A 16,891-nucleotide genomic window follows, 5' to 3' on the forward strand; every position below is an offset into this window, starting at 1 on the left:
ATCGCAAAAAAATGTTTTCTTGAACTCCTAGTACAGCACTCCGTCTTCAGACCACAAGTGGTCCGTCGGGACCATCCTCAGATAGGGATGCAGATACGAGGGGCGTGTGGTCAGCACACCGCTCTCTCGGTCGTTACGATGGTTTTTTTTTTTTTTTACCGGAGCCGCTACTATTCGGTCGAGTAGCTCCTGAATTGGCATCACGAGGCTGAGTGCACCCCGAAAAATGGCAACAGCGCATGGCGGCCCGGATGGTCACCCATCCAAGTGCCGACCACGCCCGACAGAGCTTAACTTCGGTGATCTGACGGGAACCGGTGTTTCCACTGCGGCAAGGCCGTTGCCTGAATTCCTAATACAATACCATTTAACTGCTCTGAATGGCGGGCGGCTAATTGCAGTTCTGAACGAATAATTGACAGTTCTTCCAGATTGCAAAAACGTGTATATTATTGGACACAATGAAATCTTTGCACAGCAATAATTACTGAAGTCGGTCCTACAGCTAACCTCAATACTCGCTGAGGTGACAGAAGTCACGAAACAGCGATTCGCGCATATAAAGGCGGCGGCAGAGTCGCGTACACTAGGTATAAAAGGTCAGCGTACTGGTGGAGCTGTCAGCTGCGCTCAGGTGATGTGTGAAAGGGTTTCCGACCTGACAATGGGCTCACGACGGAAATTAACTGGTTTCGAAGGCGGAAAATTAGTTGCAGCTACACGCTTGGGAGATTCCATTTCCGAAATCGTTAGGGAATTCAGTTTTCCGAGATCCAGAGTGTCAAGAGTGTGCCGAGGATACCTAATTTGTGCATTACCCCTCACTACGGACAGCGCAGTGTGTCGTGTCCCACTGACGTGTCCTGAGAGGGAGTGGAAGGACTGCGTTGGTGCGCGTCAGAGAACTTACTTGGCATGAGGTCTCGGTGGTGTGGGCCGCCAACTCGTCACTGCTCCGTTGTAGAGAAGGCTGGTTCAAAAATGGCTCTGAGGACTATGGGACATAACAGCTATGGTCATCAGTCCCCTAGAACTTAGAACTACTTAAACCTAACTAACCTAAGGACAGCACACAACACCCAGCCATCACGAGGCAGAGAAAATCCCTGACCCCGCCGGGAATCGAACCCGGAAACCCGGGCGTGGGAAGCGAGAACGCTACCGCACGACCACGAGATGCGGGCGAGAAGGCTGGAAGGTGAGCTAGAGTACGGAACTCGGATAGGATCTTAGGGAAGCTTTCATGTATGAACACTCGATATATAGAACGATTATACTGGAAGTACCCCTGGCACTTGTGATTTACATAAGATTCTATATACAGTCTCCAATGATTGTCTATCTGGCTATGCAGTTGCCATCCCTAACTTCCCAAACCTAATACAGCAGAGGCGAGCGCACCAGACTAAGTGTCAGCTGTGTCGATTCAGCCTAAGTCCCTACTTGTTGCTGTGCTCAATACTCTCCTGCATCTCTTGCAGCATCCCGACGCAGACTGACGTGGACCGGCGTCCTAAGTACCTCACTCCATCACTGTCCTTCGATCTAGCGGCTATCCGCTTTTATAGGGGTTAGTGCACCCGGCACCACTTGTTCTAGAAGGTTCTAACAGGTTCTAGCACCCCGAACTTTGAGCCCAGAGCAGGCTAGTCACGTGGCAGCATGTGATGCCTACGTGATGAACTAGCCATTCTCCACTGTTTGCTGTGTCCAAGGGTTGCCACTAATTGTGTTTGAGCCTCGTGATACTGCATACTCCGCTCTTGTTAGTCGAGTACACATTACACATTACACATGAGATAGTCTGGTCACGTCCGCCTCGCTTGATCTGTAGCAATAATTTTCCAGCCTACAGCCTACATGATTTTAATTCTAGCTTCTACTATTCGCGACAAGTGGCCGACAGCCTTCAGTTAACGAACGAGAGCAGCGGCGTTTGCGTAGAATTGTCAGTGCTAACAGGCACGCAACAATGCGCGAAATAACCGCACAAATCAACATGGGACGAGCAACGAACGTATACCTTAGGACAGCGTGGCGAAATCTGACGTTAATGGGCTGTGGCAGCAGACGACTAGGGTGAGAGTCTTTGCTCACAGCACGACATCGCCTGCAGCGCCTCTCCCGGCCTACAGACCATACCTGTTGCATCCTGACTGGAAAACCGTGACCTGGTCAGACGAGGCCCGATTTCAGTTGACAAGAGCTGATGGCAGGATTCGACTGTGACGCAATCAACAAGCCACTGTACAAGCTGGTCGTGGTTCCATAATGGTGTGAGCTGTTTTTACTTGGGTGGACTGGGTCTTCCAGTCCAAATCTTTGGCTACTTGCAGACCATTTGCAGCCATTCATGGACTTCATGATCCAAAACAACCACGTCATGTCACCGGAGCACAACTGTTCGTCACTGGTTTGAAGAACACTCTAGAGAATGATTTGGCCGCTCAGATCGCCCAACATGAATCCACCGACCATATATGCGACATAACCGAGAGGTCAGTTCGTCCACAACATCCTGCACCGGCAGCACTTTCGCACTTTTGCATGGTTGCAGAGGCAGCACGGCTCAATATTCCTGCAGTGAACTTCCAACGACTTGCTGAGTCCGTCCATGCTACGTCGAGCTGCTGCCCTACGCCGGGCGGAAGAAGGTCCGATATTCACCTCAGTGTAAGTTACCTTTTTCTGAAGTGCTGTCTTCTTAATCAGTTATCTTAAAAATCATCCTTTATCGTCAGGTTACACAACATTTCAAACGCCATCTCTGTGCGGCACATCCGCTATCCGAGGTGCTTATTCCGCCGTGGTACAACACCCTCTCTGAACGACTCCCCAAGTACTGTTGCCACTGGACTCGACTGTTGCCTACTAGCTTGCCCGCACATTTCTTAGTAATGCAACCTCGGAAACCAGAGCATTCGAACAGCTTACCTCAGAGTAGAGTGCCTCCAAAAAGGCGTGTCTCTCACCTCGGCGAAGTATGGTAACAAACATGCTCAACATGAGCTAATGCTGGAAATGAATTCCCTCATCTTCATATACAAGCGTGTGATGGTGAACGACGCTTCCATCCGTTCTCTGAAGAAACACACGGTGGCCTAAAGATGTTGGAAACCTATCACAGGGCACTGCACACCTGCTCGCTGTCTCTACTGCGAATTGAAACGTGCGTCAAAATAATGGAAATCCCCTTTCCTAATAGCTCCGTATTCATGCATCTAAGAAATTCCGTAATCCAGGTGTATCCGTCTTCACTCAACGTCATACTCCAGTGATAACGTATAGAGGTGCTACACCTATTTTACGATGAAGTCACAGTTGATGAGGGTTCCTTCAGTGCCGGAGGGTAGTGCAATAAAAGCGAGAAGCAGGTCAGAAGGCACAGCTGGTATATTTCAGCAAATATTTCTGGAATTACAGATAAAGCACATGACTTGTTGCTAGGTCTTGACACTGACATTATTCGTTGCTGAGAGCATCATTTACGTAGCAAATAAACACTAAGGAAAATTTGTAAATTTGTGGTAAGTTCCTATGGGACCGAACTGCTGAGGTCATCGGTCCCTACGCTTAGACACCACTTAATCGAATCTAATTTGCGCTGAGGGCGATACACACGCGCCAATGCCCGAGGGAGGACTCGAACCTCCGACCGCCGGAGCCGCGCGAACCGTTTCAAGGCGCATCACACCACGCGCCTACTCCGCGTCGCCAAATACTATAGTAAGGCTATCTATGGAGGCGGTAGTGGCGGAAAAGAACAAATTATCCGATTTCAATCCAAGGAGTACGCTGCAAAGCAGGGCATTGGTCATTCATGCCAAATGTAATGTATCATTCAAAAGTGTTACACATTAAAACACTGTAAAAACTAAATATCTGAAAGTTGACAGGAGAATTTGATTTTTCAAACAAAAAATTTTCTTTTAGGCTTCTACAGATCACGCAGTCCAGAGCACAGGGTTCTCCTCTCCAGACTTGTCGCTCAGCTAGATTCGAATCGTATGGTCACATGTCTGGCGTTGTGTAACTGATCTATGGACGAATAAACGGCTGCCTAGTTACTAACTAACTTAGGAGTGATGCTGGGCGGAAAGCATTGTTGTAAGTGTCACGTTCACGACCTTGTGCAGGAACTGAACGCTGCTGTCCTCGTTGCGAGAAAGATTTCGACCGTATCTGACACCGAAACGCGAAGGGTTGTTTACGTTGCTTACCTTCCGTCTGTTGCCACGTGTGGCGTTATGTTGTGGGGAGACTCTGTGTACCCACCGAGGATGTTTTTATGTCAGAAAAGGGTGGTCTAACTGGTCTGACGTGTCAGTTAGCGAACGTTGGGGACTGATGACCTCAGAAGGTCCATCAAAAATAAAAAAAGGAAAAGAATGCGAACGTTGTGCAGAGCTTTGTTACGGTATCTCGCAGTACTAAACTCATTCAGAAGAAACTGCAAGATTCACTCAGTGAACACGAGACGAAAAATTTATATACATACAAATAATACCGTAGACATGGTGTTCATAGGCTTATAAGGAGAAGAACGACGTTCCTGCGTGTCACTCATCAGTCGTAACAAGGTGGGTAAAAAGTTAAAGTTCCTTAACAAACAAATGACCTGCATAACTTCCTTGGTGAGATTGTAAGGCGTTCTTTGTAGGATATATTGTACTGTCATTTGACTTTCCAAAAAGACAGCCAAACGGGGATGTAAAACAAAATTTATGACTGGTTTGAGAATTTCTTGTAAGGGAGAACGCAGCGTATTGTTTTGGACGGAGAATTATGAACAGAGGTATACAGAACTTCAGGTGTAACCAAGGCAAGTGAGGTGGCACCCTTGCTGATTTTGCTGCATGTTAATGACCTGACTGACAACATTCATAGTAACCTTGGAGTTTCTATGAGCGGTACAGTTATGCGTAATAAAGTGGCGCCAGGGCCGGTGAGAGAACATTTTACCACACAAGCGATTTATAGTTCGGCACCCCCCTCCCCCTTCCCCCGCGTCAGTTTTCCTTACTAGTTGTTACACGCACTGTACCTTGCGCTGGGGCGTCCTTTGCGCCCCCTCGGCATGTTGGCCGAAGCGGCCGCTACTGACTACGATACGCTGTGCTGCAAAGCTTTGCAGTTGTGGCGCCTCTGCCGGCGATCCCACAGCTTCGCTCTCTAGGCGGCGGCTTGTGTCTCTTGCGCCTTAATCCAGCCCTCATTGCTGCTCCAAATAGACTGCTCCAGTCAGACACCGATATTATTTCAAAGTGGCGCGACGACTGACAAATTGCTTTCGATATACACTAATCGCACACCAAATAGTAGCAGTGAGACATATCAAAAAATACGAATTTTGCACTGTGCGAGGCGCGTTGTGCAGATCTGTAGTAGTGGGATAACCCTATTGTGCAGAGCTGCCGAGAGGTGGCTGTTGTAACGGTGCTGTGTTGGGGAAAAAAGATGGGAGGTGGTGGGTGGCTCTTGTGCAGCATAGTGACTTTAGGAATCCCTCAGCCGCAAGATGTAGTGTCCGTCAGTAGAGTGAGTTTTTTAATTATTACATTGCCTGTCGTTTTTCCGTTGCATTTTCTAATCATCGCGCTGTTAATCTACTGAATTTGTACTTGCCACTTTGTTTGGCTCCATGATTTTATTAAGTCTCATTACTTCTCTGTTTCATTTTAATTTGTCTCATTGCTCGTTTACGATATTTTGGTTTATGTTGAAAATTAGGTGTACAGATAAGATTGAAAATGAGAAGGTTTTGCGCAGAATCGGAAAAGAAGGGAACATGTGGAAAGCATTGTCAAGAAGAAGGGAAAGGATCATAATACGTGTGTTAAGACAAGACGGTGTAGCTTCCATGGTACTTGAGGGAGCTGTAGAGACAAAAACTGTAGAGCAAGACAGATTAGAATATACCCAACAAATAATTGAAGGCACTGGATGTACTCGTAAGTGCTACTAAATGAAGAGGTGCCACACGAGAAAAATTCACGAGGAAGCGATCTGCACATCAGATGTCGGTAGAATCTCGTACAGGAGATATAGAAGGGCAGTGCATCGGCAGACTTGTCAGTTGTGCTCAAGTGATTCGTGTGAAAAGGAACGCGTAATGATAGTTGCAGCTAGACGCATGGGAGATTCCGTTTCGGAAATGGTTACGGAATTCAATATTCCGAGATCCACAGTGTTAAGAGTGCACCCAAAATACCAAATTTCAGACCTTACCTTTTACCATGCACAACGCAGTGGTCGACGGCCTTCACTTAACGACCGACACCAGCGGCGTTTGCGTAGAGTTGTCAGTGCTAACAGACGTGCAATAACAGCAGATATCAATGAGGGGCGTACGACGAACGTATCCATTAGGACAGTGTGGCGAAATTTGGCGTTAAGTGGCTATGGCAGCAAGCGACCGACGCGAGCGGCTCTCACGGCACGACGTCGCCAGCAGCGCCCCTCCTGGGCTCGCGACCCTAACAGCTGCACCCTAGATGACAGGACAGCCGTCGCCTGGTCAGATGAATCCCGATTTGAGTGTGACGCAAATCCCACGGAGCCATGGTCCCAAGTTGTCAACGAAGCACCGTACAAGCTGGCAGTGGCTCCACAATGTTCCACGCTGTGTTTACGTGGACTGGGTCCTCTGGTCCAACCGAACCGATCATTGACTTGGAAATGGTCATGATCGGCTACTCGGAGACCATCTGCAGCCATTAATGGACTTCTTGTTCCCAAACAACAGTGGAATTTTTGCGAACGACAATGCGCCATGTCATCGAGTCAGAGTTACTTGCGATTGGTCTGAAGAACATTATGGATAATCCGAGTGAATTATTTGGACACCCACAGCGCCCGACGTGAATCCCGTCGAACATTTGCGGGACATGTTCCAGATGTCAGCTCGTGCAGAAAATTCTGCACTGGCGCAGCACGGCTCAATATTTCTGCAGTGGACTTGCAACGACTTGTGACTTGTTCAGTCCGTGCCACGTCGAGCCGCTGCACTGCGCTGGGAGAAAGGAAGTCCGACAAGATACTGGGAGGTGTCCCATGACTTTTGTCACCTCAGTCTATGACGTTACACCACAGTGAAAAGTTGGCTTCAGCTGAAAGCATAATTATCTTTCTTCATATTTTTAGACGTTAGAATCACATGTCAATAACCTCAGCCCGCGGTGAGAGAGGCCGAAAAATGGCTTTAATTACCAAGGCACAAAATACTGAGGAGCATCCAGAGCCAGAGCTACTGCTGAAAATGGAAGAAACAGAAGAAACCAGGAAGGAAGAAAGCTCTAGTAAGCGTGTTTGTTTTAATTTTAAGGAGCCCAATACTTGCAATCCGTAAGCGATCAGAGCTTGATTCTCATGCGAAAAGAATTTCCATCACCTTCCCCTCTTGTCAGATACTCAAACGGAAGAACGTGCCTCCAATCAAGCCAGCATAACTACTTCTTAATAGTGACCCTAATTTTAATTTTGAACGTAACAGTATTTCAACATGAGAAGAGGAATACGATTCGTCTAGTACCCACAACGACGAGAAAAGTAACTGAAGAAGAAGAAAAAAAAACTGCCTTGCTTCGAAGGAGATTCCACCGAAAGCGTGAAGTACTTTTCGTTCGAGGACCAACAGCGGGCCGACCGCGGCGGCCGAGCGGTTGTAGGCGCTTCAGTCCGGAACCGCGCGACCTCTACGGTCGCAGGTTCGAATCCTGCCTCGGGCATGGATGTGTGTGATATCCTTCGTTTAGTTAGGTTTAAGTAGTTCTCAGTTCTAGGGGACTGGTGACCTCAGAAGTTAAGCCCCATAGTGCTCAGAGCCATTTTGAACCAACGACGGAAAAACAACCATCACCCGTATTGTGATGAACCTCTAAGTCCAACTACTACTGAAAATGCAAGAAACGTGGTAGCTGAAAATAATGTGAACCCCACAGCAAGGAGGAAGGAGAAGCATCATTCCGAACGGAAGCATATAAAAGCAAAAGCCCTCCGTAATTCAGGTCAAGAGTACTTCTCTTTAAAAGCAAGAAAATATCATGCCATCTGAGAGTATTAATCCACCATGTCGCAACTGTTCTCAGAATTGCACCTCAAAGTTCACTGAACATGACAGGAGATTAATATTCTCAAACTACTCGAAGATGGAGGATTTTTCTAACTTACATGAATATACCGTATGTCATGCTGTCGAAATACACCGTCAATGCAGGTCTCCTAAGCTGAATTATGCGTTCTCTTTTGAAAGGAACTTGGAAATTTGTGGTAAGTTCCTACGGGACCAAACTGCTGAGGTCATCGGTCCCTAGGCTTACACACTACTTAATCTAACTTAAACTAACTTACGCTAAGGACAGCACACATACCCATGCCCGACAGAGGACTCGAACCTCCGACGGGGGGAGCCGCGCGAACCGTGACAAGGCGCCCAAGACCACGTGGCGTTTTGAAAGGAATGGAGCATTGTGGAGTGAATTTTTTTGTGCCTAGTTTCGATACTAACCGACTAAAGGTTCCAAATAGCTTAGGAAAAGTTAAAAGTTAAGGCACCTTCGGGTAAAACAAGATAGTAACGATTCAGGTGACGACAACATTACGAAGACATCTGCGCATACATTAAATTAATCTCTTGCATTGAGAGTCATTTCCTTCTAAGAGCGTAGATGTCCCGAAAGTTTAAATAAGGCGGAATAACTATTACGAATATCTACACACACTACGTAGGAGACTCCAAGAAAATAATAAGCCTCATACTACTCCCTCTCTTTCTCTCTGTTTTTTAAAAAAAAATTAAATTCTGAATTCAATATAGCCTTTTTCGTGCTTAAAAAAGGTTTACGTGATTTTTACGAGGCATACGGGAATTATGATGACACTAGCAAGCAGCAATAGAGTGACGTGTTATCGCTTACACCAACTGGAGAAGAATCTTGTAAGAGCCAAGAAAAGGACATGATAAACTGATTCCAGACACCAATGTGATACCACGTGTTGTTTATTTACAACCTTAAGACGAAGTCTCAGTGTTCTATTCCAAAAGTAAACTGCCTAATTACAATCTGACAATATCTAACTACAGAACGAAACAAGGACCATAAGGGAAATGGAAGCAAAGGGGCCAACAAAATTGCGAGGTTGGTGAATTCACACAAATGAAATTTATGTTTTATTCAGAAAATTGCTTTCCACAACAAAAAAGAGATATAAAGAAAATTAAGTCAGAAGACATTCGCACTGTGCATGTAGTACCAGAGAGCGTGCTGGCGAGTTGCCGGGGCTAGCAGCGTGTTTAACACTGAATTCTTCTCGAATCGTCGTATGGAAATGATGCTCTAAGCCCCCCCTTTTCTAACTCCGACTTCTGCTGTTGCACATGGATTAAGAAGAAACGCGAACTGACTGTAATCGACTCTGCAAGGGGAGTAGAAAAGAGTTTGGCACCTGCAATAATTTAGTTGGATAGAAATTACTTAGGTAAAGGAAAGTTTCATTTATGTAGTGCGAAAGGATTGCTCTGTCCAAAATAACAATTTGATTTATTATGACTAAACTCAAAATAATAAACAAAACCCATGAAACATTTACAATACATCAAACTGTATACTCAAATAAATGCTGTGAAGGTGAAGTTGCCCATAAACTAGATTGTGACATTTATGACCAAGTGGTATGTGGAGCCAATTGCTTGCAACTCAAATCTTAAGAGAAACACCCAGCCAACCCAACTTTAATTGCTGCTACAGTAGGGAGAACTGGAGACAATGAACACCCTAGACAGAACAAAGAAAAGACGAACAGGCCCGCTCTGCTGAGCTCTGATTATCACTTAGTAAAATGCCCTAATCTGCCGGTGCTGCGGGCATTCATTACCAAGCTGTCTTCTTAACTGCAAGGACACGATCTGGCATACCGGAGGCGATGGCTGGTTGCTTCGATGTCCCCTCGTGGTGATGATAATGTCGCGAGTATAGCCCGAAACAAATTATGACAACGTCGGCGTCTGGAAAGCATCCATTCGACTCCCTCACACCCATCGGCTTAACTCTTACAAGGCCGGCCGGAGTGGCCGTGCGGTTCTAGGCGCTACAGTCTGGAACCGCGCGACCGCTACGGTCGCAGGTTCGAATCCTGCCTCGGGCATGGATGTGTGTGATGTCCTTAGGTTAGTTAGGTTTAAGTAGTTCTAAGTTCTAGGTGACTGATGACCTCAGAAGTTAAGTCGCATAGTGCTCAGAGCCATTTGAACCATTTAACCCCCTTCAAGCTCAGAAGAACTCTCCTGTCACCGGACCACCCGGGTGACGAGAGACGCTGCGTGGGAAGTGCGCGTGTGAAGGAATAGCAACTTTTCACCGCATGCAATTAGGACAATCGAATTATTCAGAGTAAGATAGAAATATGAGAGGGGGCTCATGCCACCTCTCATGCTGTCCGTGTGTAGAATGGGAAAGATGCGAGATCTATCTCAGTTTGACCGAGAGCAGATTGTGATGGCTCGGAACCAGCATTTCGGAAACTGCACGACTTGTCGGATGTTCGAGGAGTGCGGTGGTGTCTTCAATACGTCGCGTAACAATGGTGAAACCACGTCCACACGTCGTGGGGTTGGGCGGTCACTCCTCATTACAGATGTCCGACGTCGTAGACTGGGCAGACAGGTAAAACAAGGTAGGCGGCGAACTGTGGCGGAACTAACGTCAGACTTCAAATAAAAAAATTAAAAAAATGGCTCTGAGCACTATGGGACTTAACATCTGAGGTCATCAGTCCCCTAGAACTAGTTAAACCTAAGTAACCCGGGGCAGGATTCAAACCCGCGACCGTAGCGGTCACGCGGTTCCACACTGATGTGCCTACAACCGTACGGCCACAGCGGCCGGCGTCAGACTTCAACGCTGGGCAGAGTACGCGTGTGTGTGAACACGCAGTGCACCGAACACTCCTAACGACGCGCCTCCACAGCCGACGACCCACGCACGTGTCAATGTTAACACCACGACATCGGCAACTACGACTGAAGCTGGCACGTGACCATCGGCACTGGACGTTGGCGCAGCAGCAGAGCCCTACATGAACTGATGAATCCCGATATCTTCTCCATCAGGCCGATAGGAGGGCGTGATTCCGTCGTCTTCCAGGGAACATCCCTTGACACCTGTACTATGGAAAGGAGACAAGCTGGCGGCGGCTCCATTATGCGCTGGAGACCATTCACTTGGACGTCCAGGGATCCAGTGGAGCTCGTGCAAGGCATCGTCATGGCCACGGAGTATCGTACACTGGTTGCAGACTACGTACACATGGCAGTCTTGTTTCCAGACGGCAGTGGCATTTTTCAACAAGATAATGCGCCATGTCACAAGGAGGGGGGTGTGATGGACTGGTTTGAGGAACACAGCGACGAGTTCCAATGGATGTCGCGTCCCTCCCCAACTCGCCAGATCTGAACCCCGTCGAACACATCTGGCATGTGACTGAACGTGGCGCCACAACTCATCGCCCGCCTCCGCGGAAGTTACGGGAGTTGGGTGACTCGTGCGTGTGGTCATAATGTTCTGGCTGACCAGTAAACGTTCCACGCCAGTATGTTCAGCTGATTAGAGAAAAGTCCACCATGTTATATCTTGGAAATGTAATATCATAATTCATTGATTTCAATGACCTTTCGAGTAATCTACGGAAACATTTCACGAGGCACACAGATGTTAAAAAAGTGCTACAGGAATTGTAAAAATGTTCATGATTCGTCAAGAAGATCTCTATGAAACGTCTTACAGTGGAGTCTGTGACGTAGTACAAATATTCAAAGGTAAAGCCTGAATGGAAGGAAAAGGTAGCTCAAAATAGGAAAAGGAGAAGAAACGAAGAAGACATTCAATTCAGCAAAGAGAAAGCAAATCATTAATGACTGGAAAGAAGAGCAGGTCTCGACTTCAAATAATTATGTAACAAAATCACGAATACAGTTGTATTTCCCTTGCTTACCAAGTACAAAAGGCTACAACTCATAGCCAGGTCCATGATAGCTAATCGAGCAATATGATAATTCCAGGTTGTTTTGAAAATTAATAAAAATTATATGTAAGTATATATTAAAATGATTATATTTTTACCAAAAATTTGGATAAACACTTAAACTACACATTACAAGCATGAAAATAATAATATAGTTTTATTCCTTAGCTTATTAGAAAACTGAATTTCTATTGACGTCTTCAAAGATCATTTCGCACAAGTGAATTTCTTTGAGATCTCACAGTGCTAGTCTTGTTGTGCGAAATATAAAACTGTACTCTTCGCAAAACGCAGACAAGCCGTATCGTACGTCTACATCATCAGTGAGTCATCACAGGAAACAGCCAACTCGTAAAAACAACATGGATGTAACCGTTTGTAAGGATATGAAACGGGCGGATTGCATACGCTGTCATAAATAAACCAAGTGACAGACTTCGGTTTATTGGAAGGAAACAGGGAAAATATACCCAGGTTGTGAAGAAGACCGCTTATAAAACAGGCGCAACAGGGAATATTGAACCCCCTTAGTGTAGCTCGACTGTTCACAGATTTTTTTGACTCACGAGGGAGTATCGCGGAAATCCTGTAAAAACTGACGTGGCAGACGCATGAAGGTGGACGCCAATACACGCGCAGGCTTCTCATGAAGTCCGAAGAGCCGTTATTGAGTGAAACATCTGGAAGCGTTCTTCGGCCCTGTGTGTGTCGCTCCCTCAGTTACAGCGAAGACAAGCTTACGCTGGTTACAGCGCCCTCAGGGATTTAAAGAAGCATCGGTGCCGCGTTCCATTTGCGACTGGTGTGTGAAGAAACACTAAAGTCGTGCGGCGCCGAGTAACCTCTGCCATGCGATTCACAGTGGTTTGCAGAGTACAGATGTTGATCAGCAACGTACCGCAAACGGTGTTAAACCAACTGCATCGTCGGGCGGAGTACTAAGGAAAATCGAAGTCTACTGGAGGGCACCTCGAACAACTGAAACCCTACGTCATGGGAATACACAGGATTCCGAACCAAGCCGGTCCCTCCATTTTACGTGCTGTATCTTGACAAATTTCTCAGTCGTCGAAATATATTGCGCATAAAATACGAATATATTGTGCATAAATTGTTAAACAGATTCAGAAGGATGTAGGTTGCGGTAGGTACTGGGAGATGAAGAAGCTTGCACAGGATAGATTAGCATGGAGAGCTGCATCAAATCAGTCTCAGCACTGGACACCATAACAACAACACAAGTTGTTATCATCGAGCTGAATGCACAAAAAAAACTCGATCACGACGAAAAATAATAATAACCACCGTCATCACGATTCCTTTTTTCTCTGGCACTGTAGCGCGTATCTTCCGAGATTTCTTCTTCTTTATTTGTGCACACTGCCAGTTAACTATTCTGTTTTTACCTGGGGTTTTCTTGCGTCATTTCGCCGTTTTCAACATCTTCCCTACGGTTCGTTGTATAATGCTGCCTACTTATTTCGATTCCCAGACACACACACACACACACACACACACACACACACCAGTAAAAGTGAACAGAATATTCTACTTTATACAATCGTGACCTGCCAGGTGTCAAAAAACATTGATGTGAGGACTCGAGGTTCATTCAGCTGCCTTTTGCAGACTTGATGCTCAACAAGAAATGTATCTTCTGTTATCTGTTGGCCCACATCACAAACAGAAAAAGGCAGACATATGGCTCATATTGGTACTATCTAGCCATCAATTTTTTTTAAGGGTGTAGGAGACTGATCACTAACTTCATTAGAGTTCGACTGTGAGATCGGTCTTATGCAGCTGACTTGTGCACACTGCCAGTGTTGCGAATCTCCTTACTGTGAAGAACAGCAGGATGAAATTGCGAATCTGAATCATCTACTGCTCCTGTGTAACAGTATTCTAAGAACGCAAAGAACTGTATGCAGCAATAACACAGACAAAAATTTCGTTAACAACCGGAGTTGAGACTATTTTAAGAACGCTTGACATCACCATATATTCAGAATTAGGGAAATATCTTTTCTACACAGGATATTATATGTGTGAAAAGTAGCTTTCTTCACTTAAACGATAACACACTACTACCCGAGCGCTAAAGTATAAAATACAGGTGCCAATAACTGAATAAAGAACAAAAAAGTCGTGACCTCATCTCTGGATTATATGACTCTTCTCTGGATTATAGAACATCTTTGCTGCTTATTTATCTCTCTGCCAATTACTTTCTGCGGCAGACAAGTCAGTGGTTTTCGCCGCCGAGTTCTTTTGTTTTTAATAACACTCTCGACGCGTTTGCTGAAAACGTCACCTGTCGACTTTTGATTCGCAAACGGGAAGCGACTTGTCATCTTACCGACATGGAATATTCGAAGCCTCGCGTCGCAGAAATTGTCGAAGCGAAGCTGCGGAAACTGCACGAAATATGGGACGAAGTCGGTTACGACGAGAAGGGGAAGCAAACGAGAGAGGAGCTCGTCAAGAGGTACTTGCAGGAGCTGCTAGACGACATGATATCCGAAGAAGAGGGCAAAAAACTGTCTCTCGTGAGATCCATCGAGAGCCTCCTGCAGGAGTCGTTCCAGCTGAGCTCGGAAGTGGGTGGGGACCTGTCGGCGGACGACCCGGAGTACGACGAGCTGCCGCTGCTGCAGGTGGAGAAGTCGCTCCAGAGGAAGGTGAGCGAGTACCGGGCGCTCAAGCGGGACCGCCTGGACAGGTACGCCGCCCTCAGGCTCCAGGAGAGGGAGCTGTGTCTGGAGCTGGGCACGCGGCCCAGGGAGGAGTTCGCCGACCTCGTGCCGACGGAGGAGCAGCTCGCCCACTTCCGGGCGTACCTGGAGGAGCAGGCGGCCGACAAGGACGAACTGAGCGCTTACTTTGCTCGGACGAAAGCAGAAGTGGTGAGAATAATGACCGAACTCGGCATGACTCCGCTGCTGGACTTTGAGAAGAAAGTGTTCTCGGAAGATGGTGCCGGACTCGAAATGACCAGAGAGAACGCGAGTAAGCTCAGAGCGCTGCACGAAGAGCTGGTTCTGAAGCTGGACTGTACGAAGGCGCTGGCTGCAGAGCTGAGAGAGAAGCTGAGTGGGCTGTGGGAGACGCTGGAAGAGGACCGGCGCGTCACGGCGGGCTTCCTGCGGGCCCACCAGGGATACTCGCCGCGCACCATAGCGGCGCTCAAGCGGGAACTGGCGCGCTGCCAAGAGCGGAGACGGCACAGCATCAAGGCGTGCGTGGATAAGATCAGGGCGGAGATGGCCGACCTCTGGGACAGGTGCTGCTTCGGCGAGCGCCAGCGGCACAAGTTCGTGCCCTACTATCTGGACTGTTACACCGAGGACTTGCTGGAACTACACGAGCTGGAAGTGGAGAGGCTCAAGAGCTTCCTGGAGCGGCACGCGGACGTGTTCCAGCTGGTGGAGAAGAGGCGGGAGCTGTGGGACGCGATGGTCGACCTGGAGGACGTGGCCTGCGACAAGAAGCGGCTCTTCGACAACCGCGGAGGGGGCCTCCTGGCGGAGGAGAGGCGGAGGAGGGTGGTGCAGAAGGAGCTGCCCAGGGTCGAGGAGCAGCTGCTGCAGCTGGTGGAGCGCCTCAGGGCGGAGAACCGCGACCAGTCGCTGCTCTTCTACGACCGGGAGCTGCCCGACTTCATAGAGGGCCAGTGGAGGGAGTTCAGGGAGAGGAAGGCGCTGCGGAGGGCGGCGGCGGCGTCGCACACCGACTGCCGCCCCAAGAGGAAGCTGTGCGCGTCGGCGTCGGCGGCCGCGGAGACGCCGACGGGCGCCGCGGCGCTGGTGCCCCGGGCACTGTTCGGCGAGCGGCCAGCGGGGGCGGAGGGGGCGGAGGGCCCGGCCAAGAGGCGCCGGCTGCAGCCGCAGCCGCGGGCCGCGCGCGCTCGCACGCGCTCGCGCACGCCGCGCTCTGCGCCAGCCGCCGCCAGGCGCAGGCCGCCCTTCAGGACGTGACGCCCGAGCGCAGCAGGGTCTGCCCGAGCGGTGCGCGCGCGCCGTCTGGTTCGCCCGCCTCCCCGCTGCAGTGGTTCGCCCGATCCAAGTGGCCAAATGTCCATCGCAGATACGGGATTTGCTGTCACGTTGCCATTCCTCGCTCCAACTTTACAATGACAGCACTGTTACTGCCGTAAGTCACTGTTGATACAGTTTTGACCATTTTATACAGCTAACTGATGTTTTGTAAGAACTCTTCGCGAGTTTGATTTACCGTCAGAAAGTGGGTTCCTTGGGTACTAGAAACGTGGCTCCATCATCGCACGAAAAACATTTTTACCTACAAAATGTAGAAGTGTTTCATAATTTATTTTGTGTATATTTGCTAAGTTTTCCTTTTTCATTTCTATTTCCTTTCCCTCGTATTATTTTGCATGCAGAAACACGGGTCACGACTTGAAATAAACACATGCACTTCGAATAATTACTGCGTACTATCTAAGTCCGGTAAATAAAAGGAGTGAAAATAATTATTCGATTAAATTATTTGTGCTGTCCACCTTTATCGAGGTTTATCACGGTCTAGGCGCTTATTCATTTATTGTTTATATAGCCTGACCGTAATTTCGAAGAAATGGTACACTTCGCAATCGCGGCCTCATTACGAGGGATGCGTATCGAACGCTCGACTCTGGAGTTGTTGACGAAACAGGCAACAAAAGAAGAACGTATTGAAATAGCAAGTCATTAAAAAAGAGACAATAAGAGGACTTTTTATTTTATTACAGAAATGAAGAATGTCACTTACACTATTTATCAGGTATATCGTCGCCGTACACAATACTGTGTCTGGCGCACACACCATTCCTTTTTCGACACATCTCTTAGCAAAACTGGAGGAGTATCACAGGAGG

General features: G+C 47.7%; 1 protein-coding gene and 1 pseudogene across 1 annotated transcript; one reads left to right on the forward strand and one right to left on the reverse strand.

Moving 5' to 3' along the window:
• Nucleotides 1–227: 227 nt before the first annotated feature.
• LOC124712631 lies at nucleotides 228–345 on the reverse strand (annotated as a pseudogene).
• A 14,036-nt stretch (nucleotides 346–14,381) lies between these two features.
• Nucleotides 14,382–15,995, forward strand: LOC124712477 (protein regulator of cytokinesis 1-like). Its single transcript, XM_047242772.1, has one exon. It carries the CDS (start codon nucleotides 14,382–14,384, stop codon nucleotides 15,993–15,995), a length of 1,614 nt encoding a protein of 537 aa, XP_047098728.1.
• Nucleotides 15,996–16,891: the final 896 nt, after the last annotated feature.

Source organism: Schistocerca piceifrons, chromosome 8 (assembly GCF_021461385.2).
Source record: "Schistocerca piceifrons isolate TAMUIC-IGC-003096 chromosome 8, iqSchPice1.1, whole genome shotgun sequence".
In the NCBI taxonomy this organism is placed as follows: domain Eukaryota; kingdom Metazoa; phylum Arthropoda; class Insecta; order Orthoptera; family Acrididae; genus Schistocerca; species Schistocerca piceifrons.

Coding starts and splice junctions, on each gene's coding strand:
- LOC124712477 (XM_047242772.1), top strand. CDS start 14,382: ATGGAATATTCGAAGCCTCGCGTCGCAGAAATTGTCGAAGCGAAGCTG.